At 36.9% G+C, this 27,113-nt stretch overlaps 1 protein-coding gene across 2 annotated transcripts; it reads right to left on the bottom strand.

Moving 5' to 3' along the window:
- Positions 1–296: 296 nt before the first annotated feature.
- LOC120180760 (protein BTR1-like) lies at positions 297–14,210 on the bottom strand. 2 transcript variants are annotated; one of them, XM_039186046.1, is made up of 9 exons: positions 14,123–14,210; positions 13,842–13,941; positions 3,962–4,200; positions 3,767–3,879; positions 2,340–2,533; positions 1,490–1,551; positions 866–961; positions 719–780; positions 297–633 (listed from the first exon to the last, which is right to left on the bottom strand). In XM_039186046.1, exons 2-9 carry the CDS (start codon positions 13,924–13,926, stop codon positions 537–539), a joined length of 948 nt encoding a protein of 315 aa, XP_039041977.1. In that variant the 5' UTR covers positions 13,927–13,941; positions 14,123–14,210; the 3' UTR covers positions 297–536. The 2 variants fall into 2 exon arrangements, with proteins under 2 accessions (XP_039041977.1, XP_039041976.1); XM_039186045.1 differs by having other exon boundaries at positions 301–633; positions 1,490–1,560; positions 14,120–14,175.
- Between the last annotated feature and the right edge of the window lie 12,903 nt (positions 14,211–27,113).

Raw genomic sequence — 27,113 nt, 5'->3', positions numbered from 1 at the left:
ATATTTAAGTGTTTAAATATAAACTTTCAAACATTCATTCATTGATTGAATATATGACTAAATATGCTCGTTGCTATTGTCACCCAACTCGCACTCAAGTTTTATATATTTTTGTTTGAAAATTTAAAGATTATTTTGGTTATTTTTAAGGAGACCAATTTGCTATTGACATGAACCCAATAATATATTAATCAAATTTGGATGTTCAAAATAATAAAATATCACGTGTAAAGTATCGTTCAAATCAAGCTGCATGGTATCAAATATCCAAAAAGTATCTTCTCAAATTTATAGTTCAGCTATTCAATAGAAGTAAACAACTGCGAGCTGTTACAATTTTTTTCCCAATCAATAAAATTAGTTTGTATGTTTCGAAAAACACGTATAAAGAGCTCTGCTATATAAAATTTTCCCGTTCTTGCTTCCATGCTCGTATAGCTTTGTCAACAACTTGAGCCAAACCATGTGACGAACTCGTGCCCGGTTCCACGAAAAGACTAGCAAGAATGGTTTTGAATCTTTTGATAACCGGAAGACTAATCCATTGCCCTCTCAGCGGCGTTTGCTACCTTCTGCGTTATCATGGACTCAGCTTGACGAATTGCTCTTTGTGATCCCGTGATTGTGACTTTCCTGTCGCACAAGGTAAGAAAGGGGGGGGGGATTAACTAGGAACTTGATGCTTGATGGAAGATTGATAAAATTGGGGTTGTTGTACCTGTCGGTTGTCCCAGATATGAAATCGCCTCTGTCCGATATTTTTATCCCGGCACCACTTGCCTGAAATGAGAAAGTGCCCAGTTTTTTCAGAACATAAGCAAAAATACCATGGAACCAAATGTACATCTATTTCTAATTTATAAACCTGACTAATTTCCATAATACTCCTTCCACCACGACCTAGAACCAATCCAATATGCTCATCAGAAACACCAATCGTAACGGAGTTGCTATTATCCTCCTGGATAGACATGTAAAAGAATTATGTCGTGTAAGGATCAATTTATTGACAATATACACATATAGCATGAGCTGTTGATTTCAGAATATCAGTCACATCACTTGCAACATAAATAATAAGGGTTTAGGGAGGCGTTAAAAATTGAAATGACACTAGAAATACAACTATTATATTGCTCCTATTCTTTATTTAGCTTAAATCACCCATGTCCGATATATTCAGACAAAAGTAAGGCATGGGGATATGACACCAGTACCCATATCCAACACTCGTACCCAGACCCGAGTAACATAGTACTGCAATACAACAATTCTAGAAGAATGGTAAATTTTGGCGGTAATGAGTTAACAAATAACTATTCTATGAGTCTGCAAAAAACAAATGGACAGACCATGTGATCATCCTCTGTGAAAACATTAAAGCAAAAAGGGGAAAAAAACAAATTAAGATAGTTTGTCTGGCCCTGAACAAAGTAAATTAGCATCAGCCATCACGCAGGACAGAAAAAGCATATAGAAAGAGATGAACCTTTTGATTTGGAAACTTCACCCCAGCTCCATTTGGTGCATAGCTCATTGAATTGTAACTCGCTGTAGCAACAGAAGGAAGCACATATGCATATGGTATACCATGAAAACCAGAGAAGAAAATACCTAAAATTTCAAGTTTAAGAAAGAAAAGCTTACCGGGACAAAATTAAAGAAATCTTATTAGCAATATGTAGAAAGAACTCAACAAAGTACAAAATACCATGGTAAATATACACTCCCGCATCATGGACAACTCACATCATAAATTAAACCATAAAATTGATCATTAATAATCAGACTACTTGACAACTGAAATTTGTTAAAACATCCTTAAAAAAACCAAACTTCCAAAGTGAACATATGGAATTTAAACACATAAAGGAACTTCCATGATATCTCAGTCTCATGTACAAAGTTGAAAGAGGCATCATTATTTTGGGACCACATTTTTTGCAGACTATGCTTACTTCCAATAATTTGGCCACCATCAGTGTAAATCTGCAATTACTTTGCAATTAGGAAAAAATACATAGGTGCAACACGTTCCAATTTTATTGTTTGTTATGCGCCTTTGGCTTTAAGGTTTCTGTGATCATACTAAATGGCTCAGGTCCGATGGAAAATAATATAACAGTTCTCTAAGCATTCAGCCTCGTGTTTTATTTTCTATTTTTCAAAAAGAACATCCTTTCCCAGAGAATACATGTGAAGGCTAAAAGAGCATTAAAATATCAAAAACTGAGATGGAAGGCTTGCGTTGGATGTGGTCTTGGTGAAAGATAAAATACTGAAGGCAGTGTGGCTTTGAAAGATAAAACATGGACTCAATAGTCAAAAAGATAACACACCTGCGTATGAAAATGGGGCATGCATAGCTTGTGAATAATGGGGGTCTTCACAAAGCTTTGAAAGAATCAAATCAATTGCTCTCAACTGCTCATCTAGAGTGCCAGTTACTGTTACTAGCCTATCATTCAAGCCATAAAAATTATTATCCTGTGGAGATATCTTAATGCCAGCTTGGGAGTCATCAATAAATGACCTGCAAAAAGTTATAAATAACAGGGTATGTTTAAGGTAGACATACTCAATGAAAAGGGGCAAATAATACTTCAATAGCAAGTTAGAAACTAAAACATACCATGGACCACAGACATATAACAAGAGCCTACTTTAGACAATCATTTTTAGTATATGTTTTGTTTCTCGTTTCATCTAAAGCATGCAGAAAAGATTATGTTCACAACAATAGTTTTCTCTCAAGGGAGCATGTTAAGGATTTATGAACATCCAATTATAACTTCTTGCGAGACTTAATCCACAAATAGCAGCTATAATTCACTTGGGGAGAAGTCATACTTTATGAATCAGAATAACTTGTGAGTCATAGCATGCACACTTGGGTGGAAGTATTGGATAAATGTAGAAAAGCACAGGTTAACATTAATTTTCCTAGCATTTGAGAGTTACATTTAAGATACTGATCCATCTCGAAGAACATGTCCTCAGCCCACATGACACCCAAGCACCAAGGTATAATGACAACAGTAGATTGGTTCTTTTCCATGATTCTCAGTTGACATACAATCGTAAATAAAGCCTAAGGTACTTCAATTGATAAAAGAAAGCAAAATATGATGCAGCTCAGATATTGATGCCAGCTGGACCTTCCTGTAAGAAAGCACTGTTCTCGTAAACCTTAAACTCCACATCTTTAGATGTTATAATGAAACGAAAGCCATCCCCATCTAATTAGAGAATAAGCATGTCATGATTATGCAATTCTAGAAGTAACTTATTAAGCAGCATAAAAATTATCACTATGGTAATCTTTACTAAAGTTATTCCTATAACCAAGATTTCTCCTTTTCAATGCCTGTCTCACCAAGTTAGCTCTCTTTGCATGTGAAGTACTCAAATCATCCCTAACTCAGTTGGTCACGTATAACTTCCATTGTGGACATTCTCACAAATGACTCAATTCCAAAATAAGCAGTTCAAACACCGGTCATGCCTAATTAGCGCACTATAAATCAACCGCAGTTTAACTTTTGCATTTAGTTTATCCCTATGAATAAACAGCATAATGGAAGAATAAGCCCATATGCTTTATAAAACAAGCTTGCTTAGTATACTACAATTCTATGAGCACTATTAAAAACTATTAAAAAATCCATTGATTTCAAGCCTGCAAAACATCCTATCCAGGTTAATTGCCAAAATCAAAGCAACAAAAACATGAACAATAATCGGAGTATCCAAGTAGAATTCTTACTTTATGGTAGCCCCTCCTTTCCCAATTATGATGCCACAAGAGCTTTTGGAAACAATTAGCCTCACTGTTGTTCTAGGTTCAGCATCATCATTATCATTATCATTGATATTAAGCTAACCAGAACAACAAGCTTTGTTATTTATAAAAATGTCGGAGATCTTATAGAGTTCAAAGCCAAAAAGAAAAAAGGATCACCTCATTCAATAATTTCGCAAGGATAAGTTCCATGGCTTTGAGTATATCATCAATTGCTCCAGAAACCATAATGATCCTGTCGGATGTTCCTGGAAAAAACTCATGACTGCGTGACAACTGAATTCGAGCTCCTGATTTTGACTGAAATTTGGTAATCGTTGAACCACCCTTTCCAATTACAGAACCAGCCGCAGCATTGGATACAAGAAACCTGATATAAGTAGGCTTCTCTGTATTCTCTACGATAAGAAATATGCCAACAAAAAAAAAATCATCACCAACGCATTAGTAGTCAATGAAGAGCTTTCAAAGAAAACATGAAATTTTCATCAAATTGAGTGATCTCATCCCTTTCAGCGCAGAAGACAAATAAGAGGATAAAAAAAAATCAATTATGTATGATGCAACACTATATGTAATTTCTAACTAAAAAATATTAAAGTAAATGCCTTAAATACAGAACCCGTGGTAGCCTGAGCGCCACAAGTATTGTTTATTAAAACATACCACCTTGATTTCAGTTAGTAATAAACTAATAATGTAATCTTACATGTGGAAGTAGAAAATCTGATTTTAATGTAATATAAAACTTAAAGCAGAGTATTTCCTAACCACTGAACATAGTACTTCCTAACAAATGCTATTGGAGAGTATAAAAAACATGAGAGAGAGTGGGTGAGAGAGAGAGGGTCATTGCCGGTCAGTCCTCCGGTGAGGACTGGACGGTTTTTGTGGACAATCTGAGTAAAAGGGTAACATGGAGAACAGTAAAGGAAATATTTCAACAGCAGGGAAGTGTTTTTCGTGTCTCTATTCCGAGCAGTTCTAACAAGTCAAATTATAGAAACCATACTTTTGCTTTCGTTCAGTTTGCAAAGGAGGAAGGGTTGAAGAAGGCAATTGCAAATGTCAATGGTATATGGTTAGATGGTAAGAAAATTTCGGTAGGAGTAGCTAAGTATCAGAAGCAGAAACTTGGGCAAGCTGTTAGGAGTAATGTCAGAAGGGATGAAGACAGTTTGATTAAGGGAGGGTATCGGAGTAGAAGAGTTGGACCTGAGTATTTCAGTCGTTTGAGAGACGAGAGATCGTATAAGGATGCGGTAGTATCTTTTGATGGGCAGAATGAAGGTCAGGAGTGTAATGAGATTCGGGAGGGTCCTACAGGCAAGAACGCAGTTTTGAGGAATATGTGGGAGATGCATATTCCAACTGATGAATATGACTGGGTGAAAAGATCATTAACTAGGATTATCAAATCCCATTTAGATTTGGAAATAGTAGTGAAGGGGCTGGCTAGCGATGGGATCAAGGTCAAGGGAGCTAAATGGGGTTATGCATGGAATTCGTGTATATTAACTTTCGGTTCGATGAAAGAGTTCGAGGAGGTGTGGTCGAGCAGACGAGAGGAAGTGGCCTTCTGGTTTGATTGGTTGGATCCACTTATGAGTGGAGAAGGTGTCCCAATGGCATTTTGTTCGGTGGAACTGATTGGAATGCCCTTGCTATGCTGGAACGCTTCTTTTATGGAAAAGATGGTATCAAGATGGGGGAAGCTGGTGTGTATTCACGAGTTGACGGCCAGAAGAGAAGATTTGGCGGTGGCTCGGGTTTTGTTGAGGGTAGCCAGTCCTTTTGACATCCAGGAAACTGTTACATTGGGTTCATATGGGAGATCCTTTAAGGTAAAAATTAATGTGGGTTCGATCTATACAAATCTGGAAAGCTTGTCAGGAGTAAACTTTACGGTGGCCGGAGATGGTGAATTCAGAGATGAAGCTTCATCGGAGGAGAAAGAAGAAAGCTTTTCTGATGGGGTAGGTAGTCAAAAATTGTGTGCTGAGGACTCTAGGGACACAGTAGACAGGTGGTTGGTAGGGGAAAACTGCACAACAATGTCAGGCGGCAGTGGAAGTCAGCATTTAATGTTGTAGGTGGAGAAGGTCAAACTAGGGGTTTAAAGATGTCAGATTTTACAGAAGAAGATTTGAATTTTAAAGGGGATTATCGGGGCCTTGGTTTAAGGAATGCTCCTTTAAAGGATGGTGATAAAGCCCAGTTAGAGGACTTGAGTGAGCCCAACTCAAACAACTTTAGATTTCATCCTTCTGGGCCAGTTATAAATTTAATTAATTTGGGTTATGGTAAACATAAGGAGTCTCGGGTGGAAGGTTTAGGAGAACAACATCAATCTGGTTCGATGGAAAAATTTATGCAGAACGAGGTTTCTGTTACGCCAGAATTAATTTCACTTCCCATTCATGGTGAGGCTAAGGACAGTAGGACTTCAAAAAGCTCAAAAGAGGAAGGGTTAGAGGAAGTAATAGCTCGGGACAAGGAGGTTAGTAGTGCAGAAGGTTCAGAGGTGGCAAAGGACACAAGGACAATTCATATGGGCAGTAATCAGGGGATTGGAATCACCAAAAAGTATTATGCACATGGCTTAAGGAGTTGGGGTCCTCTAGGTCATTTGTCTAATAGTCTGCATAAAAGAAATACATCGATTAGAAGGTGGAATTCTGGCTCGTTTTCTAGAGTGTATCGAAGATCTAGAGAAAGAAAGGTTTGGTTTAATCCGAGTAGAGAAGGAGGAGCAATACAATCATTGAAACCTACTGATCATAACAGGACTATTTCCGATTCTATGAAGTGTAATCATTCCCTTCCTGCGATTTTGGAGGGAAGATCCATGGGGGTCGAGGAGGAAGGAGGCTCTAGTCACATTTCTGCAGGTGATCATTTACAGTCTTCTAGGAGTGCAAAAAGTGCTGCAACTGTTTGTCAATCTGGTTCAGTGGCTAGGAATGAGGATAGAAGAGAGAGAAGGCTTTTGACAAGGGAAGCTCTGGATGTGGTCAGTCGACCTACTGCATTTTCTACAAATTTCTTGGTATTTTTAGAGGAGGCTTTGGTTACATGGGAAGTCAGTAAAATTTTGGGGATTTCTTTCAAAGAGGGTAAGAAGGCATTCCTGGAGAAAATTATAAATTATGAGGAGGGTTTGGATGTTAGTAAGGGAGGGTTGAACCCGGGAGAGTAGATTTTTGGTTGATTTTCTATATTGAGGCATTGGTTTTATATCTATATTTATGATAAAGACTAAGATTATTTCATGGAATGTCAAGGGTATTGGTAAAAAGGAAAAATCGAGAGCTATTGCTAATATGGTTAAGAGACTCAAACCGTGCTTACTTCTTATTCAAGAAACAAAGTTAGAATTTTGTTCTCAGTCTCTAAGGAGAATGATAGGTGGAAATACTCTAAATGGAGGATCTTTCGCCCCAGCAGTGGGATCCGCAGGTGGTCTTATGGTTTTGTGGAATGATAAGGAATTTGAAGTTTCCAATAGCCATTTAAGTGGTAGATTCATTGCAGTTTACGGGAAATTTAAGAATTCTAGAGAAGAGTGTGATTATTAATGTGTATGGTCCTTCCATTGATTCTGAGAAGGCTGAATTCTTCAGGGAGTTGCTGGATTTTGTTGCTGCTCAAACAGTATCAGTCTGTATTGGGGGTGATCTTAATGTGTACCTCGACCCGACAGAGAAATTGGGAAAGTCCCAAAACTGGCTCTCCATTGATATTCTTAGGAATTTCTTGAACCAATCCAACTTAATTGATCTTCCTTTGGCTGGGGGAAGGTTTACACGGTGTAACAATAGAGAAGCTTCTACTTGGGTCAGACTAGATAGGTTCCTAATTTCTGGGAGCTTTCTGGTTTGTTTTCCGAATATCGTCCAAAGTCTATTACCTAGATCGCTTTCTGACCATAATCCTATTTCTTTGGAGAAAAAATCTGTAGATTGGGGTCCTAAACCGTTCAGATTTTTTAATTACCTGTTAGAAGAGGAAGGTTTTGAGGGCTTGGTCAAATCGTCCTTGGACAATTGGAGGGTGAGCAGGAAGAGAAGGGGTATTTTCAACTTTTTACAAGGAGCTAAAAATACAATTAGAATCTGGTCTGGAAGAAAATTCCATAGGATTGTTGGGTCTATTAATGATTTGGAGTTGAAGATAAATGATCTTGAAGTTAAAGCACAAGGTGGTGTTATCTCCCAACAGGAGTGGGATCACTTGATGCAGTCCAGAAAGGTTCTGTGGAGGCTGTATCGGACTGAAGAAAGTATTTGGTTTCAGAAATCAAGGGCAAAATGGATTAAAGATGGGGACAGAAATACAAAATTTTTCCATCTGTCTGCACTCAATAGAAGTAAAAGGAATGAAATCACAAGCTTGAAGATTAATGGCTCAATTGTTTCAGACCCGCAATCGATCAAGTCCCATATTGTGGATTTTTTTAAGAAAGTTTAATAATTCTAAGTTCACTATGGAAGTTGATGATTTATCACTGGATTTTGCAAAGCTGATAGGGGTTCAATCCTCAAAGTTAGAGGAGCAGTTCTTAGAACAAGAAATATGGCAAGCGGTAGCTACCTCGGACAGTTCTAAAGCACCAGGACCGGATGGCTTCACCATGGGATTTTTCAAGAAGTTTTGGCCTAACCTGAAGGAACATGTAGTGAAATTTTTTCTGGATTTTTTCTTAGGCAAGAAATGGGACCATGGGATCAATCATGCGTTTATTACGCTTATTCCGAAGAAGATACAGCCGGATACAGTCGGTTAATGTGGAGGACTTTTTTTTTTGATAGAAGTTGGAGGTCTCATTAAAAACTCCCTTCGTATTCGTTCACATACTAAGAAGTATGTTAGCGAACATTGGAAGGAAGAAAAGAGTACCTCAAAGTTTATTAATAATAATACCCAATACGAAAGGTTACACGTAATATCCTCCTATGGTGATATACACCATTACAACAACCACCTTAACCTCATATAACCTTAACCAAAATCACAGTCGAATCACCTTGTTACTAATTACACCTCCAACAATAGGATTTAAACAACGCAACATAACATAATACAAAAGAAAAGCAACACCTGCAACCATATAAACTAAATCAAACCACAAATAGAAAGACGATATCTAATGAGATTCGTCTTCCTCAGGAGCCCAAGAGTTCGGCTTGAATGAAGGCTCTATCTCATGCACCATGATCTTGAAATAGTTGTCACCAACTTTCAATTCCAAAGTCGCATCAATTCTCGCACCAGCCTTTGCGAGGACTTGAATTTTTGCCCGATCAAAGGATGATGGTGACTGACAGCTTTCATCGATTGCTAGTAATTGACCCCAACTATCAGCAATGTTCTTGAAGGTATCCCAATTCCATGCATGAAACGGAACACCCTCGTATACTAACCATACTCGATGACACTCCAATACCAGACTCTCTGACCAAGCTTCCACTATGGAGAACCACTCTGCGAGAGTCTCTGATTTAACGTTCTTCACACTTCTCAATGAAACAGAGTCTTCGAAAATCAATAATACCGCATTTCCAGCGGCTCTCATTAAGGAGAAGCCAGTGAGGCCCTTCGCATGCATTTGTCTAGCGAGATGACTGATTTTGATGAAGTTTTTATACCACCCCACTAGACAATTACTCAACACCTGAAGTTTTTCTTCATCAATAACACCTTCAACTTTATAATGCTTTTGGAGGACTTTAGACCTATTAGTCTAGTAGGCAGCCTCTATAAGATTCTCTCTAAAGTTCTATCTAAGAGGTTGAGCTGCTGTGTTGGAGATATTATTAGTCAGTCACAGTTTGCTTTTATCCCGGGGAGACAGTTGTTGGACTGCGCCTTCATAGCGAATGAAGGTATTGACTATTGGAGAAAGAAAGGGCTGCAAGGGGTTGTTTTTAAAGTTGATTTTCGTAGAGCATATGACTCTGTGGAATGGCCAATATTATTTAGAGCAATGTCAGAGATGGGTTTTGGAAGTAGATGGTGCTCGTGGATTTCTCAGTGCCTTTCGACAGCCTCGATATCGATTCTTGTTAATGGGTCTCCTTCGGAAGAGTTCCCTATGGACAAGGGGCTAAGACAAGGTTGCAGTCTTTCCCCACTACTGTTTAACATTGTTGGAGAGTTGCTACATTTAATGCTCTCAAAAGCAGTTGATAAGGGTTTATTTCAAGGCTTTGTTATTGGGAAACCTGAAAATTCTACTAGACTGTCTCATCTTCAGTTTGCGGATGATTTAATCACATTTTGCCAATCCTCTCTCACTCAGATTAAGAATGTTAAAAGAGTGTTGAGAATTTTTAGTATGATAGCGGGTCTGCACCTTAATTTGGCGAAGAGCAAGCTACTGGGGATTAATATGGAAGAGGAAGTTTTAACAGACTGGGCATCACAAATTGGTTGTTCAGTAGGTTCTTTTCCAACAGAATATTTGGGACTTCCATTGGGAACCAAGAAAAATTCAGAGACTTTATGGGATCCAGTTTTTCGAAATTTCAGTGCCAAGCTTGCTGGGTGGAAAGCTACATGTCTGTCATTGGCTGGTAGGACAGTCTTATTGAAATCGGTGCCAACTTCTTTACCAATTTTTTTCTTATCATTGTTCAAAATGCCTAACAAAATCGGTAAGAAGTTAAATTCGTTAATGGCCAATTTCTTATGGGGTGATAAAGAGGGAAAGAGGAGAATTCATTGGGTAAATTGGAGCACGGTTTGCAAGCCTCTTAATTGTGGTGGTCTTGGTGTTCTAGATTTGAATCTCACTAATCGGGCACTTCTGGGAAAGTGGGTGTGGAAATTTGCCAATGATAAAAGTTCCCTATGGAAATGTGTGTTGAGCAGCAAACACAAGGTTAGTTGTAAGTCAATGTCTATTAGGGAGGTTTCTCGTCCACAATCTTCTTGGATTTTGCGAGGTATTGCCAACAATTACTTGAAGAATGATTCGGAAGGAATTAGTCTGAGATCAAATTCGAAACTGATAGTGGGAAATGGAGAATCTATCTACTTTTGGAATGATATTTGGGTCGATGAGAGTCCTCTCAAATTTCTTTTTCCTAGAATTTTTGTGCTCTCTCCTAATAAAGAGGGGAAGATTACAGAGTTTGGTAGTTTTGAACCGAGCGGTTGGGTGTGGAATGTTCAAACTAGAAGGAGCTTAAGTGATTGGGAGCTGGCTCAATGGATGGATCTGATGTCTAAACTAAAGGACATTCAACTTTCAGAGTTGGTGGATGATTTTCTGTCGTGGACTGCAAGTGGAGATGGTCTGTTTTCGACAAAATCATGCAGAAGTTCTCTTGGCCCTGTGTTGGGGAGTAATAATTTGTGGTCAAAAGGGGTTTGGCTGGGATTTGCTTCACATAGGGTTGAAACTTTCCTCTGGCAGCTTGCTTATCAGAAAGTAGCAGTCAAAGCTGAGCTGGTTAAGAGAGGTATACCACTCGGAGATGACTTTCTTTGTCCTTTATGTAAGGAGGAGGAGGAATCAGTGCAGCATTTATTTATTTCTTGTGTTGTTGCTTGGGAATTATGGAATAAATTAGCTAGTTTTTGGGATGTATCGCTGGTTTTACCACAAGACCCTCCTTCTATTCTTATTTCCTGGGGTGAGTTGAGGGTGACTATTTGGAAATTTATTCCGGGAGTCATCTTTTGGTCTATTTGGAAAGTCAGGAATGCTGTGGTTTTTAAAGGTTCTCTTGACAGATTGGCTTTGTTTTTCATTGTTAGATTCAGGCTTTCTAAATGGTTCCTAGCCAAATTCCCTAAGATTTACATTCATGAGGATGTGTTGATTGGTAATCCATCTCTGGCAGATGGAGTTACACCTTCTAAAGACAAAGTTTGTGATGTTTTTAGATGGATTCCCCCTCCGGTTGATTTCCTTAAATTGAATGTCGATGGAGCTGTCAGATTAGATAGATCGGGTGGTGGAATTGGAGGTATTTCAAGAGATTGGAATGGGTGTACTCTTTTGACTTTTTCAGAGAATGTTGGCATAGGAACTCTTCCACTTGCTGAATTAAAGGCTATTAAAAGAGGTATTGAAATATTTTTGTCATCTAGATGGGAATCTATTGGTAGGTTGATCGTTGAAAGTGATTGCTCAGCTGCAGTGGAGTGGATTCAGTCCCCGGTTTTGGCCCCTGTCTTCTTCTCTCCTCTAGTTTATAAGATTTCGACTCTTATCACTGGCAGGGTTCATTCGGTGAGGTTGATTCCAAGGTCATGTAATGGGGAGGCGGATAGTCTAGCTAAGAAAGGGATAGGTTGATTGTAAGGTTTATAATGTGGTTTTTATGTTTTCAGTGAGTAGTTTGTTTCTACCAGGAGGAGTGGCTTTGTTTTATGGATAGTTTTGTAGTGTAATTGTTAAATCTTATGTAAATGTTCTCCTTTAATAAAAGTTCTAAGGCACTCTTTTCCTCCTTCCGCTGATTAAGGAGTTTTATTTCAAGCTTCTTTAATCAAGAGGGGGGTTTTTAACGAGGCCTGCCATTCTTATCAAAAAAAAATGTAATATAAAACTTACAGTTTCAATGTTCACACAAGCCTTATCAACATTTTGATATACATTTGAATAGTTAATAGCAAGCAACACAAATCACTAAAAAATCTCCTATTTGCATCACCAAAGTAACTTAAATCCCTTTCACTCGTCACTTTACATTTAAAAAACCAAGGGAGAATCACTGAAGTAGATGTAACGGTAAAAGGGCAAGTCACAAAACTGAAGAATATGAGTCAGAGAAAACTACAGGTATTTGAAAGATGTTATGATAAACAATGAGGAGGTAGCAGCAACCTTGGGCCCGACTGTTGCAGCGAGGGGTGGGACTTTGATCAGGAAATTACCAGCCAAATATGCTGACTATGTGCTCAATCCACGTCATCCCAAGCAGTAACATAATATGCTAAGGAATACTATAAATAACGTGGGTTTAGTTGTGAGGGAGGGGTATTTAAGAAATTGGTTGTTATTTGATTCACTTTTCTAATCTCCTGCTGTATTTCATTGGTTTCTTATTTTAGCAATTACACAAACATCTCTATTTCACTCTTCATATTTGCATTCATAACAAAAGATAAGAATTTGAACTGTAGATAACAGGATATACACTTGGTGTTCTACATTTAATATTTAAATAAATTTGAAGGACTAGTTTGCTAAATATAGCATCTAGGAAGTCAAATCAATTACTTCAATGATATCTTCAAAGATATAAGAAACAACCAAACATTTGATATTTCGGTGTTTCCATCAATAACTTCAATCACGAACTTCTGGTTTTCTTAAAAAAAAATTAAACAATTTTTGACATTTTTATAGTTAAAATGCACTAGAATTTTATTTTGGCCCAAAAATTGAAATGGAGAGAAACTAGAGACCGATATTGTTAATAAAGAAAAACTAGAGGTTCCAAGTTTTCAAGAGTTCCAACTTCTTTCTTTATTGTTTGTTCAGCCTAATTCTATTTATTAATTGATGTTTTCCTCTAAACCTCGTCACAAGCTGACTAGTGTACCCAAACAATTCAAAAGACACATCTTCTTTGGTTTCACATCCAACTTTTAATTTTAATTTAAAAATGAACAACCACCACCATGACTAAAACAACACTTACTTCCAGCTGCTCAGACCTCCTAACACTGTTGAACTCGTAGTCCGTTCAGCTTTCACAGTTACTATACAAATAAAAGCAATGCGAGCAGAACTCCTAGATTTCTCATCCTTCTACTCTCTTACTTCGGGCAGCATTCAACATAAGCTAAAGACTGAGAAGTGAGAACGCATTCTTTCCTCACTATCTAATTCATATTTCTCCCCAGCCCATAATGCTAGGGTTAGAGACTTAGAGTTTCAAAATCTAATAAATACTGATCTTTACATTAGGAAAAGAAAAAAAAACACAACAAAATTTAACACCATTAACTTGAAAAACAGAAAACAAACAAACTGAAAAGCTTAAACGAAGAAAAAAGGAAGATCAGATCAGAAATTTACCAGAAGTCGGCGATTTAGGCGGCGGCGGAGATCTATTCCTCGCCACCTCTGGGGATGACAGGTAAGAAGACTCCGTCGACTCCATTTCTCTCTTCTCTTCTAAACCAGAAATACAAATAAAAATAAAACAATAAAACAAGAACACCGAACTACATTAAGTACAACAAGAAAACACAGCTTAAGCAAATTAGTTAACATATTCCCTACATTAAGGTAATTTTAAACAAAAACAAAAGGAATTATACTTCTTTTCAAAATTTGCTTACTAATTTAGTTTTCTTCTTCTTTGAGTTGGCAGCTTTCTTCTTTTTTTGTCTAAACTCAAGGTTTCTGATATTTTCGTTATCTATACATCTCTGGCTGGCTTAAACTCGTGGTTCATCCGGGAGTTTTATTTAATTTTATTTAAAGAGTGAAAACCACCTATTATATTTAGAAATAAATAATACTAAATATTAGAGTATTTAATTAGAGATCGGCGAATGTGAGGAGAAGGGGCGGCCCACAAGGTCGTGACAACGTTACCCGTTTCGGCTAACCTATCATCAATCATAATCGGGAAGTTATACCATACGATATTTTTAATATATAGTTAAAGAAAGATGTTATTATTTATATTTAAAATATTTATTTTTTTAATATTTTTGATAAAGTATCAAATAATAATAAAATCGGTAGAAAAAATAATAAAATCGATAACACTTTACCGGATATGTTAACAAAATAAAACACCTAATAATAAAAAAATCGGTAAAAATAAAAATGTTTCAAATAATTTTTTATCGGTTTTAATAAAAAAATAATAACAAAACCGATAACACATTTTCTTAACAGTATATTTAGACTGTCACGCGTGAGACTTTCTCATCATAATTATTAGGACATTTCCCTCCCTCCCTTCCTCTCTCCTAGGGGTATGCAAAAAAACCTGATCCGACTGATTCAATCCGTTGATCCAATCCAAAAATTCAAATATCCGATTCATTTTTTAATTTTTGGATAGTTCGGATCAGGTATCCTAAATTTTTTTCAGAATTTTGAATCGAATACAGATCGATAAAAATTCAATTTCGGATTATCCGAAAACCCGAAAAAAATTTGAACTATATTAGTAGATTTCAAGCCCAGAGTTATTTGGGTTATATGGATTCTTTTAAATCCAGAGAAGTACGGGTATTACTTATTACTTTAATGCCAAAGTTAATTTCCTCTAGTGTGAAAGTTAATTTGTGTCAGATAACTGTTAATTTGTGTCAGATAACTATTTGATCGGCAATCACCCAATTTGACTCTTTGTCTGTCCACCTTTTTTTAGGATGTGAAGTGCAAAGTAACCCTCGTTTTATTTCTCTATTTTTCGTCATCCCCTTCCCTGGTTATTTATCTTACATGAATTATTAACCTTTATTTATTGAAATACTAAAGAATTTTAACTAAAACTACAAAAGAAAGGAAACTTTAATCTTTGATCAAAGTAAGTGTGCAATATATTATTAACCTTTACTCAAAAGCAATGAACTTGGGAAGAACAATCTATGCATCTTCTTAATTTCTGTAAACACAAATAGCATAATTACATATATTTTTACAGATTTTTCATCTCAACGTTTGAAGATGACGAGCCAAAACCATATTTTTTTATTTTTAATTCTTAGGTACATGTTAAAATATTCATAATGAAATTCAACCGGATAAAAATCCATTATTTTTTATCTCCCCTACATACAAAACTTATTATGCCCCCTTTATCATTTGTTCTTTTCTTTTTGTTGTTGTTGTTATTGTTCTAACAAAAATCGGATTCGGATATCCGATTTTTTCATATCGGATACGAATCATTATTTTAGGTATTCGAAATTTTCGGATATCCGAAAATTCGGATCAGATAATATCCGATATCCGATAATGCACAACCCTATTCCATCCCTCTCTCTGTTACAAAATAGTAAAAAAAACTTAAATATACAAAAGGTGTCAACCATGTCAACTTTTCTAGTTTAGCGACTAACGTTTATTTCGGCTGTTGATGAAGTTCCACTCGATCTCACTTGCCCTCGACGACCAAAATCCTTATGAAATTGTGACTAATCAACGACCGATTGACCACGAATCGATGTTTTATACCCTGCGAACCTTATGATGAAAATTGCAATCCCAAACAATTTTAACGACCAATCGACGACAACTATGACGACTTATAACTAGAATGATGACAAAGACTACGTTGACGGCAGTGATCATGGTCGGAAAGGGCGGCGGCGGGTTAGTATTAAGATTTTGGGATTTTAGGAATTTTGAGTAACGGAATGAAACGTTATGAATAAAATTGTAACGAAATAAATATTAGACACTAAATTAAAAAGACGGACATAAATTAGACACTTTATGTATATTTAATTAATTAATAATCGACATGTATTATTACCATAATATTTTTTTTATATATATATTTAATTAATGACATGATATAAATTGATAATTTAATATATTATCTAAAACATGATGTGATTGTGTAATGTTATTTGAAGTGATGATGCAATTATATTACATTATTTGAAATGCTGTTGTGGTTGTATTACGTTAACTTAAGTGATGATGTTATATATATATCATATCTCCAATTAAATATATATAAAAAGTAAAATATATAAATAATTCCTAAATTTTTTGGCCATTTGTAATTTGGTCACCTAACTTTTAAAACTTGCAATATAGTCATTGAACTTTTAATTTATTTTCAGTAAGGTCTCTAACGTTACCTCCTATTAGTTTTATCTTTATCTGACGTGACTCGTTAACTCCATTAATTATTCTTCTTCTCCTCCTCCTCTCTAAACTAAAACCCCTTCACCACCCTTTTTTTTTCCTTCTTATTAAATCCCATAATATATTTCCTGCCATTTTTTCGGCTTCACTCTCTCTATTCAATAACCCCTTCACCATTTTTAGCCGTAAAACACACTATAAAACACAACCTTTTCTTTGTTTTTTTGACAGAATCACACATACAAGAAGCCATAGACGCAATTGAATCTAAAAGCAAGACTCGAACAATCATTCGAGTGGCACCTGGTATTTACTGTTGGTAATGCTCAATCCCACATAGTGTTGGAAACACTATTGGGAATGATATTTAAGGCTTGACATTCCACTTCCTTGTTGAGTGATAGAGAACAAGGGGGCTCTCGCGCACCGCCGCCGCCGTCCGTCCGTCTCGTCTCGTCTCGGCTCGGCTCGGCTCGGCACGGCTCGGCTCGGCTCGTGGTCGTGGTCGAGGTCGTGGTCGTGGTCGTGGTCGTGGTAATACGTGTCTTCGACACGTCCACGCGGATACTATCTTTTTAGAGAAAATTCTTGAGGAATTTCTCTTTGAAAGAAACAAATGGAAAATGTGAAAGATATCAACTGATATTTATAGGCTGTTGAGGACTGTTTGAATTTCAAATAATAACAGCTGAATTATTTGTTATCAGAAATTAAACAGTTTATTCCTAAATTAAATCATAAACGTTAAGATGTACCTGGACTGATTTACAGCTTTGTACAGAGGAGACAAGCTGTTAATATCAGGAGTTACAAGAGTTATTTGATTTAATTCCAGGGGTTACTTGATATAATTTCGGGAGTTATAACAGCTGAATAATGATACAATGAACCTGGACTATTTCTGAGTCAGGTTCATCTAGACGTTTCAGCTGTTACAAATAAGAGATTTAATCCTGAAATTTTATAAACGATTTTAACCCTATTTCTAGCCTATAAATAGAGAGCTATATTCAGCTTCTCAACTCATTCAAAAATATTCACAATTCACTTACAAAGTGTTTTCTAAAGTTCTCTCTGTGAGTTCTCTCTGAGTGCTTTCCGATCAGAAGTACAATACCACCAGCAGTCCACTCCGGTTTCGGGTGTACGAAATTCGGAGCGACCGTGTTAACCTCGGGGGACGGTCCACCTACTGCAGCGATTATACACATCGGGGTGAATTCGTTTTTAAGGCAGTGGTTCTTACCACGACACGGTTTACGAATTTGTTCTTCTTAATTACTGTTTATATTTCCAGTCAGTGCTAACGGTGTAGTTTTGCAGTTCATATATCCAATAATTTAGAAACGAATTCCATAAACTGCAATCATGTCGACACCTTTGAGCAAACTCATTCCCGATCTTTCCAAGCTCGATGCACTTGATGGAAAGAACTATAGAAGGTGGTCCCAAAGAATTCTGATATTCTTCGAGCAACTTGATCTTGACTACGTGTTGTTCAAGCCACCACCTACCATGCCGTCAACCCCAGTTGCCAGTAATGATGCGGATGCGGTCCACAATGATGATGCCTTAGCAACTGCCGTCGCCGCTCTCGCTACCTACGAGAAATACGAGAAGGACAACAAGACGGTGCGAGGATATCTGCTCAGCCACATGTCAAATAAACTATTTGATATGTTCCTTAGAGAAAGGAATGCCAAGTCAATATGGGACACTCTCGACAAGAAGTATAGTGCGGATGATGCGGGGATCAAGAAGTACGTTGTCGGCGAATGGCTCAAATTCCAGATGACAGACGACAAGCCAATAATGGATCAAGTCCATGACTATGAGAACTTAGTCGCTGACATCATCGCTGAAGGGATGCAAATGTGTGAGGTGTTGCAAGCCAATGTACTCATTGAGAAGCTGCCCAAGTCCTGGTCCGACTACCGCAACTCTCTTAAGCATAAGAAGAGAGACATTTCGCTTGAAGAACTTGTGGGCCATATGAAGATTGAAGAAGCCAACCGTTTAAAAGATAAGCTTACTAATTCTATGAGTAATTTATCTTTTAGAGCTAACTTGGTTGAGTCTAAATTTAAGAAGATCATGAAACGTGGGAATCAAGACAAGAAGACGAAACCACAGAAGGCTACCAACTTCAAGAAGTCAGGAAAGGCCAAACCGGATGGAAAGACGTTCAAGAGTTATGTCTGCAGTTTACCCGGCCACAAAGCTTACCAATGCCAACACCGCTCAGACCGCCAGAATGACAACAAGCCACAGATGCACGTTGTAGAAGAAGATGATGAGATCATTGATGCGGTGGTCTCAGAAGTTAATCTGGTGGAGAACAGTTCAGAATGGGTAGTTGACACTGGCGCTTCGAAGCATTTCTGCGCAAGGAAGGAGTTTTTCACCGAGTTTGAGGATGGGAACACTGGTGAACGTGTGTACATGGGGAACTCTAGCAGCTCTGAAGTGCTAGACAAAGGCAAGGTTTTACTCAAGCTGACTTCTGGTAAAACTCTGGCTTTAAATAATGTTATGTATGTACCTGCCTTGCGTAGAAATCTGATAAGTGGTGGGCTTCTGAATAAGGCAGGCATTAAGTTAGTTTTTGAGGCAGATAAACTTGTACTTTCCCGAAATGGTGATTATGTGGGGAAAGGGTTTTTAAGCAATGGTTTATTTGTCATAGAAACTCAATTTAATGAAAATAAAGCTACCACTTCTGCTTATATTGTTGAATCCATTGATATGTGGCATGCTAGATTAGGACACGTGAATATTCATGCTTTAAAGAAATTAATGAATATGAATAGTCTGCCTAAACTAGACACAACTAGCTTTAACAAATGTGAGATTTGTGTAGAAGCTAAGCATACTAGACCTCACTTTAAGACTGTTTCTAATAGAAAGACTGAACTGTTAGAACTCATTCATACTGATCTAGCAGATTTTAGAAACACTAAAAGTAAAGGAGGAAAACACTACTACATAACTTTTGTAGATGATTATTCAAGATATACAAAAGTTTATCTCCTAAGAACTAAAGATGAAGCTGAAAACTTCTTTCTTATTTATAAGGCAGAAGTTGAAAATCAGTTAGATAGGAGAATCAAACGGGTTAGATCTGATAGAGGTGGTGAATATGGATCTAATTTCTTAAAAGATATTTGTGAAAAGAATGGCATAATTCATGAAACATCAGCCCCCTATTTTTCTCAACAGAATGGTATAGCCGAAAGGAAAAATAGAACTTTAAAAGAGATGATGAATTCTTTACTAATAAGTTCTGGGTTATCTGATAACATGTGGGGGGAGGCCATTCTATCGGCAACTCATATCTTGAACCGAGTTCCTCATAAGAAATTAGATTCTACTCCATATGAATTGTGGAAAGGATACGCTCCTAATTTACAATACCTGAAAGTGTGGGGGTGTCTGGCTAAAGTGGGCTTGCCAGACTTTAAGAAGTCCACCATCGGACCTAAAACCGTTGATGCAGTGTTTATAGGGTATGCTACGAATAGTGCTGCATACTGATTCATGCTTTTACAAGATTATTCTATTTGTGAGTCAAGAGATGTTGTTTTTTTTTTAAAATACTTTTCCTTTAAAGGAACCAAGAATAAATATTGAAACACAAATAGAATATATTCCATCAACTTCTTCTAGTAATCCTGCTAGGTCTTCTGAACAAATTGATTTTGAGCCTAGAAGAAGTAAAAGGCAAAGAGTTGAAACCTCTTTTGGACCAGACTTTATTACTTCCTTTATTTCTGAGATAAATGATTTAGACTTCATTTCAGATCCTATAGCTCAAATTTTTCTATTAGATGAGGATCCTAAAACTTTTGAAGAATCTATAAGATCTATCTATGCTAGTTTTTGGAAAAGCGCTGTTAATGATGAACTAGAATCGATAATGTCTAATCATACTTGGGAATTAGTTGACTTGCCTAAGGGATTCAAACCAATCTCCAACAAATGGGTCTTCCGGAAGAAACTAAGGCCAGATGGTTCGATTCAGCGGTACAAGGCAAGGTTAGTCGCAAAGGGTTCACTCAAAGGTTTGGTTTAGACTACTTTGATACATACTCTCCCGTTACAAAAATATCAACGATTCGTGCATTATTTGCACTAGCCTCTATTCATAAGTTGCAGGTACATCAAATGGATGTTAAGACTGCTTTCTTGAATGGGGATCTAGATGAGGAGATTTACATGGAGCAGCCACTAGGTTTTGAGGCACCTGGTATGGAAGGCAAATTCTGTAGACTCAAAAAGTCACTCTATGGACTTAAGCAGGCTCCTAAACAGTGGTATGAGAAATTTCATAAAACTATTCTTAGTTTTGGTTTTGTTGTGAATGGTTCGGATGCTTGTGTGTATTCGAAGATGTTTGAAACTGAATGTGTTATCATAAGCCTTTATGTTGATGACATGTTGATTTTCAGTTCTAACATTGAGTTCATTAACAAAGTTAAAAATTTCTTGTCTACTAAGTTTGAGATGACAAATTTGGGAGAAGTAGATGTAATATTAGGAGTCAAAGTTACCAAAACTGAGAAGGGATTTTCTTTATTTCAAGCACATTATATAGAGAAAGTGCTAAAGAAATTTGACAGTTTTGATGTCATCCCTGTTCGAACTCCTTATGACCCTAGCATACATCTAATTAAGAATAAAGGAAGTAGTGTTTCCCAAACTGAATATGCTAAATTAATCGGAAGCTTAATATTCTTAATGAACTATACTCGGCCTGATATTGCTTATGTTGTGAGTAAACTAAGTAGATATACTCATAATCCGAGTGGTGAGCACTGGATTGCACTTAAACGCTTACTGAAGTATCTTAAGGGTACTGTGGATTGGAAACTTGAGTTTGTTAGCTTTCCTGCGGTACTGGAAGGATATTGTGATGCCAACTGGGTTTCTGATAATGATGAGGTAAGCTCTACAAGCGAGTATGTTTTTACTTTGGGTGGAGCAGCAATCTCGTGGAAATCATCAAAGCAGACTTGTATTGCTCGTTCTACCATGGAGTCAGAGTTTATAGCTCTTGACCTAGCTGGGCAAGAAGCTGAGTGGCTCAGAAACTTGTTAGCAGATATTCCGTTGTGGGGAAGACCGACTCCTCCAGTTTCATTGTTGTGTGATTCACAAGCTGCGATATGTGTGGCTAAGAACCAAGCTTACAATGGTAAGAAAAGACATAGTCGCATAAGACATGAATCAGTTAGACACTTGATAAAGAATGGAGTGCTCTCTTTAGAGTATGTGAAGTCGGAAAGGAACCTAGCAGATCCACTTACCAAAGGGTTAAGTCGGAAGCTGGTCCTAGATTCGTCGAGAGGGATGGGTCTAAAGCCTATTGGTTGAGGAATTCATGGTGGATACCCAACTTAGTTATCTAAGTTCCATGTGGTCAAACGAAACCATGGAAAGACTCATAGTGCACATTCCTACTGCCTATCCCTATGATGAATAATGTGCATACCCAGGATGAGCTTAATTGCTCTTAATAAATTCATAGCCCAGGCTTTGGGTGGTCTTAGTGAGAAAGACTTGATGAATTTACCGATTTTGGCTGAATATCTTTTCTTAATAAGTTCATAACCCAGAGTGAGTGGGTAGGAAATGATGAACTTACCGACAGAAAGGTTGAGTTTGTTAAACTCTTAATAAATTCAAATCCAAGTATTTGGATGGTTCTAGTGAGAAAGACTTATTGAATTTACCGATAAATGAGGTTGAATATTTATTCTTAATGACTTCTTAGCCCAGAGTTTGGGTGGTTCATTTATAATGAACTTGAAAAAAGTCACCATACCCTTTATGAGGTTGAGCTATTATAAAAGCTCTTAATTATTTCATATCCCTTTTTAAAGGGTGGTTTATGTGGAGATAAACTTGATGAAATAACCTATGTAAGTGAGAAGGGTTAGCCGCCTTCTATGAAAAATGTTGGGCCATTTTTCTAGCACACTTACTAGAATCCTGAGGTAAGATGGCCAAATATATACTTTTGTATATATATATCTTACACATCGAGGACTCAGGTGGATGAAGGGGTTAGTTGTGTGTTATGAGTTTACCCTGATCTTAGAAAGTTCCAGACTAGTTTCACTTATCTAAGAGAAGGATTGCTCATCATCACTATGTACTAGTTCCAGATATGTTCACTAGTGCTTAAGCAACTAATCTCGCTATTGCTCTTCTGGAAAGCTTGTTTTTGAGTTTCAGAAGACTTCTTTCGCATTAGTGGGGGAATGTTGGTAATGCTCAATCCTACATAGTGTTGGAAACACTATTGGGAATGGTATTTAAGGCTTGACATTCCACTTCCTTGTTGAGTGATAGAGAACAAGGGGGGCTCTCGCGCACCGTCGCCGCCGTCCGTCCGTCTCGTCTCGGCTCGGCTCGGCACGGCTCGGCTCGGCTCGGCTCGTGGTCGTGGTCGAGGTCGAGGTCGAGGTCGTGGTCGTGGTAATACGTGTCTTCGACACGTCCGCGCGGATACTATCTTTTTAGAGAAAATTCTTGAGGAATTTCTCTTTGAAAGAAACAAATGGAAAATGTGAAAGATATCAACTGATATTTATAGGCTGTTGAGGACTGTTTGAATTTCAAAAAATAACAACTGAATTATTTGTTATCAGAAATTAAACAGTTTATTCCTAAATTAAATCAGAAACGTTAAGATGTACCTGGACTGATTTACAGCTTTGTACAGAGGAGACAAGCTGTTAATATCAGGAGTTACAGGAGTTATTTGATTTAATTCCAGGGGTTACTTGATATAATTTCGGGAGTTATAACAGCTGAATAATGATACAATGAACCTGGACTATTTCTGAGTCAGGTTCATCTAGACGTTTCAGCTGTTACAAATAAGAGATTTAATCCTGAAATTTTATAGACGATTTTAACCCTATTTCTAGCCTATAAATAGAGAGCTATATTCAGCTTCTCAACTCATTCAAAAACATTCACAATTCACTTACAAAGTGTTTTCTAAAGTTCTCTCTGAGTGCTTTCCGATTAGAAGTACAATACCACCAGCAGTCCACTCCGGTTTCGGGTGTACAGAATTCGGAGCGACCGTGTTAACCTCGGGGGACGGTCCGCCTACTGCAGCGATTACACACATCAGGGCGAATTCGTTTCTAAGGCAGTGGTTCTTACCACGACACGGTTTACGAATTTGTTCTTCTTAATTACTGTATATATTTCCAGTCAGTGCTAACGGTGTAGTTTTGCAGTTCATATATCCAATATTTACAAGCAACCTGTTTTCATTCCTAAGGACAAGCAACTGACCACCATAATTGGTGTCCAAGCTGAGCATAATATTCTTACATGGAACAACACCGTTACCAAAACCAATCATCACCTGGAAAATAATAGAACCCTTCATTTTATTCTTCCTTGTCTATGTGTCTTCTTCTTCTTTTCTTCTTGACAAAGGTTATATGTTCCCTCTCTTTTTTCTCACGCCCTACTCCATAAATAACACTCTCACACTCTCTTCATTCATCCTTTAGCTTTCTACTCTCTGTCTCTTTAGTCAAATATGACAATTTAGGGTATTACCTGCTTGCTTCCTTTGCTTTTCATTTTGCAAGCTTTTGAAGTTAGACTCCCTGGTGTTTACTCCGGTGGCGCTCAACAAAGTGTTCATGCCAATTTCTATAGTGGCAGTGATGCCTTTGGAACAATGGGTAATTCAAAAAAAATCTCCTTTTTATTATTTAAACCAAGAAAATGCTTTAAACCTTGTTTTAATGATTTTTAGGTGGAGCTTGTGGCCATGGAAACCTTTACCAACTTTGAGCTTTGCTTCCCCAACGACAATGGAGGTTGGTGCAATCTTCCTAGCCCTCACTTTGATCTCGCCATGCCTAGGTTCGTTAAGATTGTTGAGTACCGTGCCGGCATTGTCCCGGTTTCATATTAAAAAAATTTCTTATTTACCTGCGACAATGGTAGCGAGAAACAAACAGAAAAAGTAATTCTCTTTTTCTTTTTTTGTGGGGTGCCATGACAGAGAAAGGGAGGAATAAGTTTCATCATCAACGATTTTTGTTACTTCAACTTTGTCATAATAACCTACTGCTTAACGTCAGGGACCTTGAAAGCGAACTCAAAATTAAGTGACTGTATTAAGAGTTTTAAAAGTTGAGTAATTAAACTGTAAGTACCTAATATATGAAAATATAATATAGCATTGATTGATTGTCAACTAATAATTTTCATCCAACATGAATTAGTTTAACAAAAATTAAAACATTAAGACTAAAACATTAAAAAAATAAAATCAAAATGATTATTTATGTATAGTTCAGAGTTAATTTTAATAATATAGTTAAAATTTATTTAATGTATATTTATCTTAACTATTATTTTAAGTTTTAACAGTTTTGCAATAGATTTATTTAACCATATTATATACTAATTTACCGAATATACCATCTTATATGACTGTTTTAGATATTTTAATTTTTAAAAATTTGATCCCTTAATTAAAATTTTCAACTTCGTCCATGTATTTAAGTTAATAAGATGATTCATTAAAAACACTATTACTAACTAAAAATATGTTAATAAGATAAAAGAACATTATGATTAATTATTCATTGAGAATATTTAACGATACTAATCTAAATAAGAGAAAATAACCTCAGTAACTGAAAATTCCTTATAATATACGATTTTGATCAACTTTTTTCCGATTTGCCAAAATGACCAACAAAATTGCAACGCGATTTTGACTATCGCATTGCGATTTTAGTAAATCGTAACGCGATTCTGACTATCGCAACGAGATTCTGACTATCGCAACGCGATTCTGACTATCGCGTTGCGATAATACAAAATCGCAATGCGATTTTCAAAGCGCCATTAGTATCGCAACGCATATTTTATTTTCAAATTCCAAACACGAATATTAATATATCCCGTAATCGTAACTCTTAACCTAAAACCCTAAATCACAACTCAGTCCCATCTCCATCTCTCACTCTCTACGGCGACATCCATCCCTATCCCCGACGAAATCCGTCCCCATCTCCGGCGAAATCCGTCTATCTCCATCTCTCAGAGCCACCCTCACAAGCATTCACGATCAGAAATGGAAAATCAACCAAATCAACTACCGAGGGTTACTTTTTTTAATTATTTTTATTTTGAAAATTTTGCATTATTATTAGGTTTTTCATATTGAAAATGATGATAAGTTTACTGGTAATTTCAATAATAGATTAACCATTTCATTTAGATTGCTTATTAAATTCATTCGATTGCTGCCAATACTGCTAAACTGTTTAGTCTTTAACCCTGTAAAGTTAGTATTTAACCCTGTAAAGTTAGTATTTGTCTTTGTTTTGTCTTTTGGTTGAAGTAATGCAATTCATTCAAGTTTCAATTTTAGACAATGACTATTTGAAACCGAGGATCGCAACGCGAAATGAAAATCGCAACGACAAAATCGCAATGCGATTTTAGTTTCGCGTTGCGATAGTCATTTTCGTGTTGCGATTTTAAGTTTCAGAAACTATTATTCTTCTGCAAATTGAAACTTGAATGAATTGCATTACTTCAACCAAAAAACAAAGACAAATACGAAATTCACAGTGTTGCAAATTTAAGTTTGAAGAATAAACTACTACTACTCTTTATGTTTATTATTTTTTTGGTATATCTTCACAGTGTAGTTTTTGGTATATCTAACTTGGTATGTTTATTGTTTTTGTAGAACTTTTTTTCGGCTCAATTGACCTTAAGGAATAAAATAAGCCTAGTCACTACAATTGCATCGAAGCTTTCACATGTACAAAGAAAATTGTTTGAGGATACTTGCTTCGGGCCATGGCTGAAAGTACAACATCCGGGTGGAGATGCTATGTTGACCCATTTGTGGCTTCAGACCATGACTAGCGATCTACCCGAGAGTATAAAACGTGGTAGTGAAGAGATATGGTTTCATTTTCCACCGGCGTATACGTGTTTTGGGCGGGAGGAGTTTTGCTTAATCACTGGTCTACGCTTCGGACACGATGATGTAGGTCGATATACTAGTCATATTACCTGCCCATCATGGTTATCTCGGGTTTTTCCTGAGCTGTCAATGGAGAGGCTGAATTTACACGTCGACGACTTGACGAGATTATTGAATAAGAAAGATGGTTTTACTCGGATGGATGACGTCAATGTTGTCCGAGTATGCCTTTTAGTACTTTTGCATGCCGACTTTTTAGGCAAAGAGGCCAGATAACCTATTCCTAAGGACATAATATTATTGGTAGAGGAACTAAATGCATAAAACATGTTTTCGTGGGGTTCGTATCTATGGATAGCTACCTGGAATAAGTTGTCATCTGCCTTTGATGACCGCAAAAATTTGCGTGGCGATGGTTCCAAATACACTTTGTCAGGCTTTATTTGGGCCTTTAAGGTAAGAATTTCTATATAATGTTTCCAAAATTATAATTAATTATTTAATAATTACTAATA

Source organism: Hibiscus syriacus, unplaced genomic scaffold (genome assembly GCF_006381635.1).
Source record: "Hibiscus syriacus cultivar Baekdansim isolate YM2019G1 unplaced genomic scaffold, ASM638163v2 tig00112501_pilon, whole genome shotgun sequence".
In the NCBI taxonomy this organism is placed as follows: domain Eukaryota; kingdom Viridiplantae; phylum Streptophyta; class Magnoliopsida; order Malvales; family Malvaceae; genus Hibiscus; species Hibiscus syriacus.
The sequence above is the reverse complement of the archived record's forward strand: the minus strand, read 5'-3'. Positions and strand labels throughout refer to the sequence as shown.

Coding starts and splice junctions, on each gene's coding strand:
- LOC120180760 (XM_039186045.1), bottom strand. CDS start 13,926: ATGGAGTCGACGGAGTCTTCTTACCTGTCATCCCCAGAGGTGGCGAGG. Junction 1,561..2,339: donor TGCCCCATTTTCATACGCAG/GTGTGTTATCTT, acceptor TGCTTCCTTCTG/TTGCTACAGCGAGTTACAAT. Junction 781..865: donor GTATTATGGAAATTAGTCAG/GTTTATAAATTA, acceptor TTCTCATTTCAG/GCAAGTGGTGCCGGGATAAA.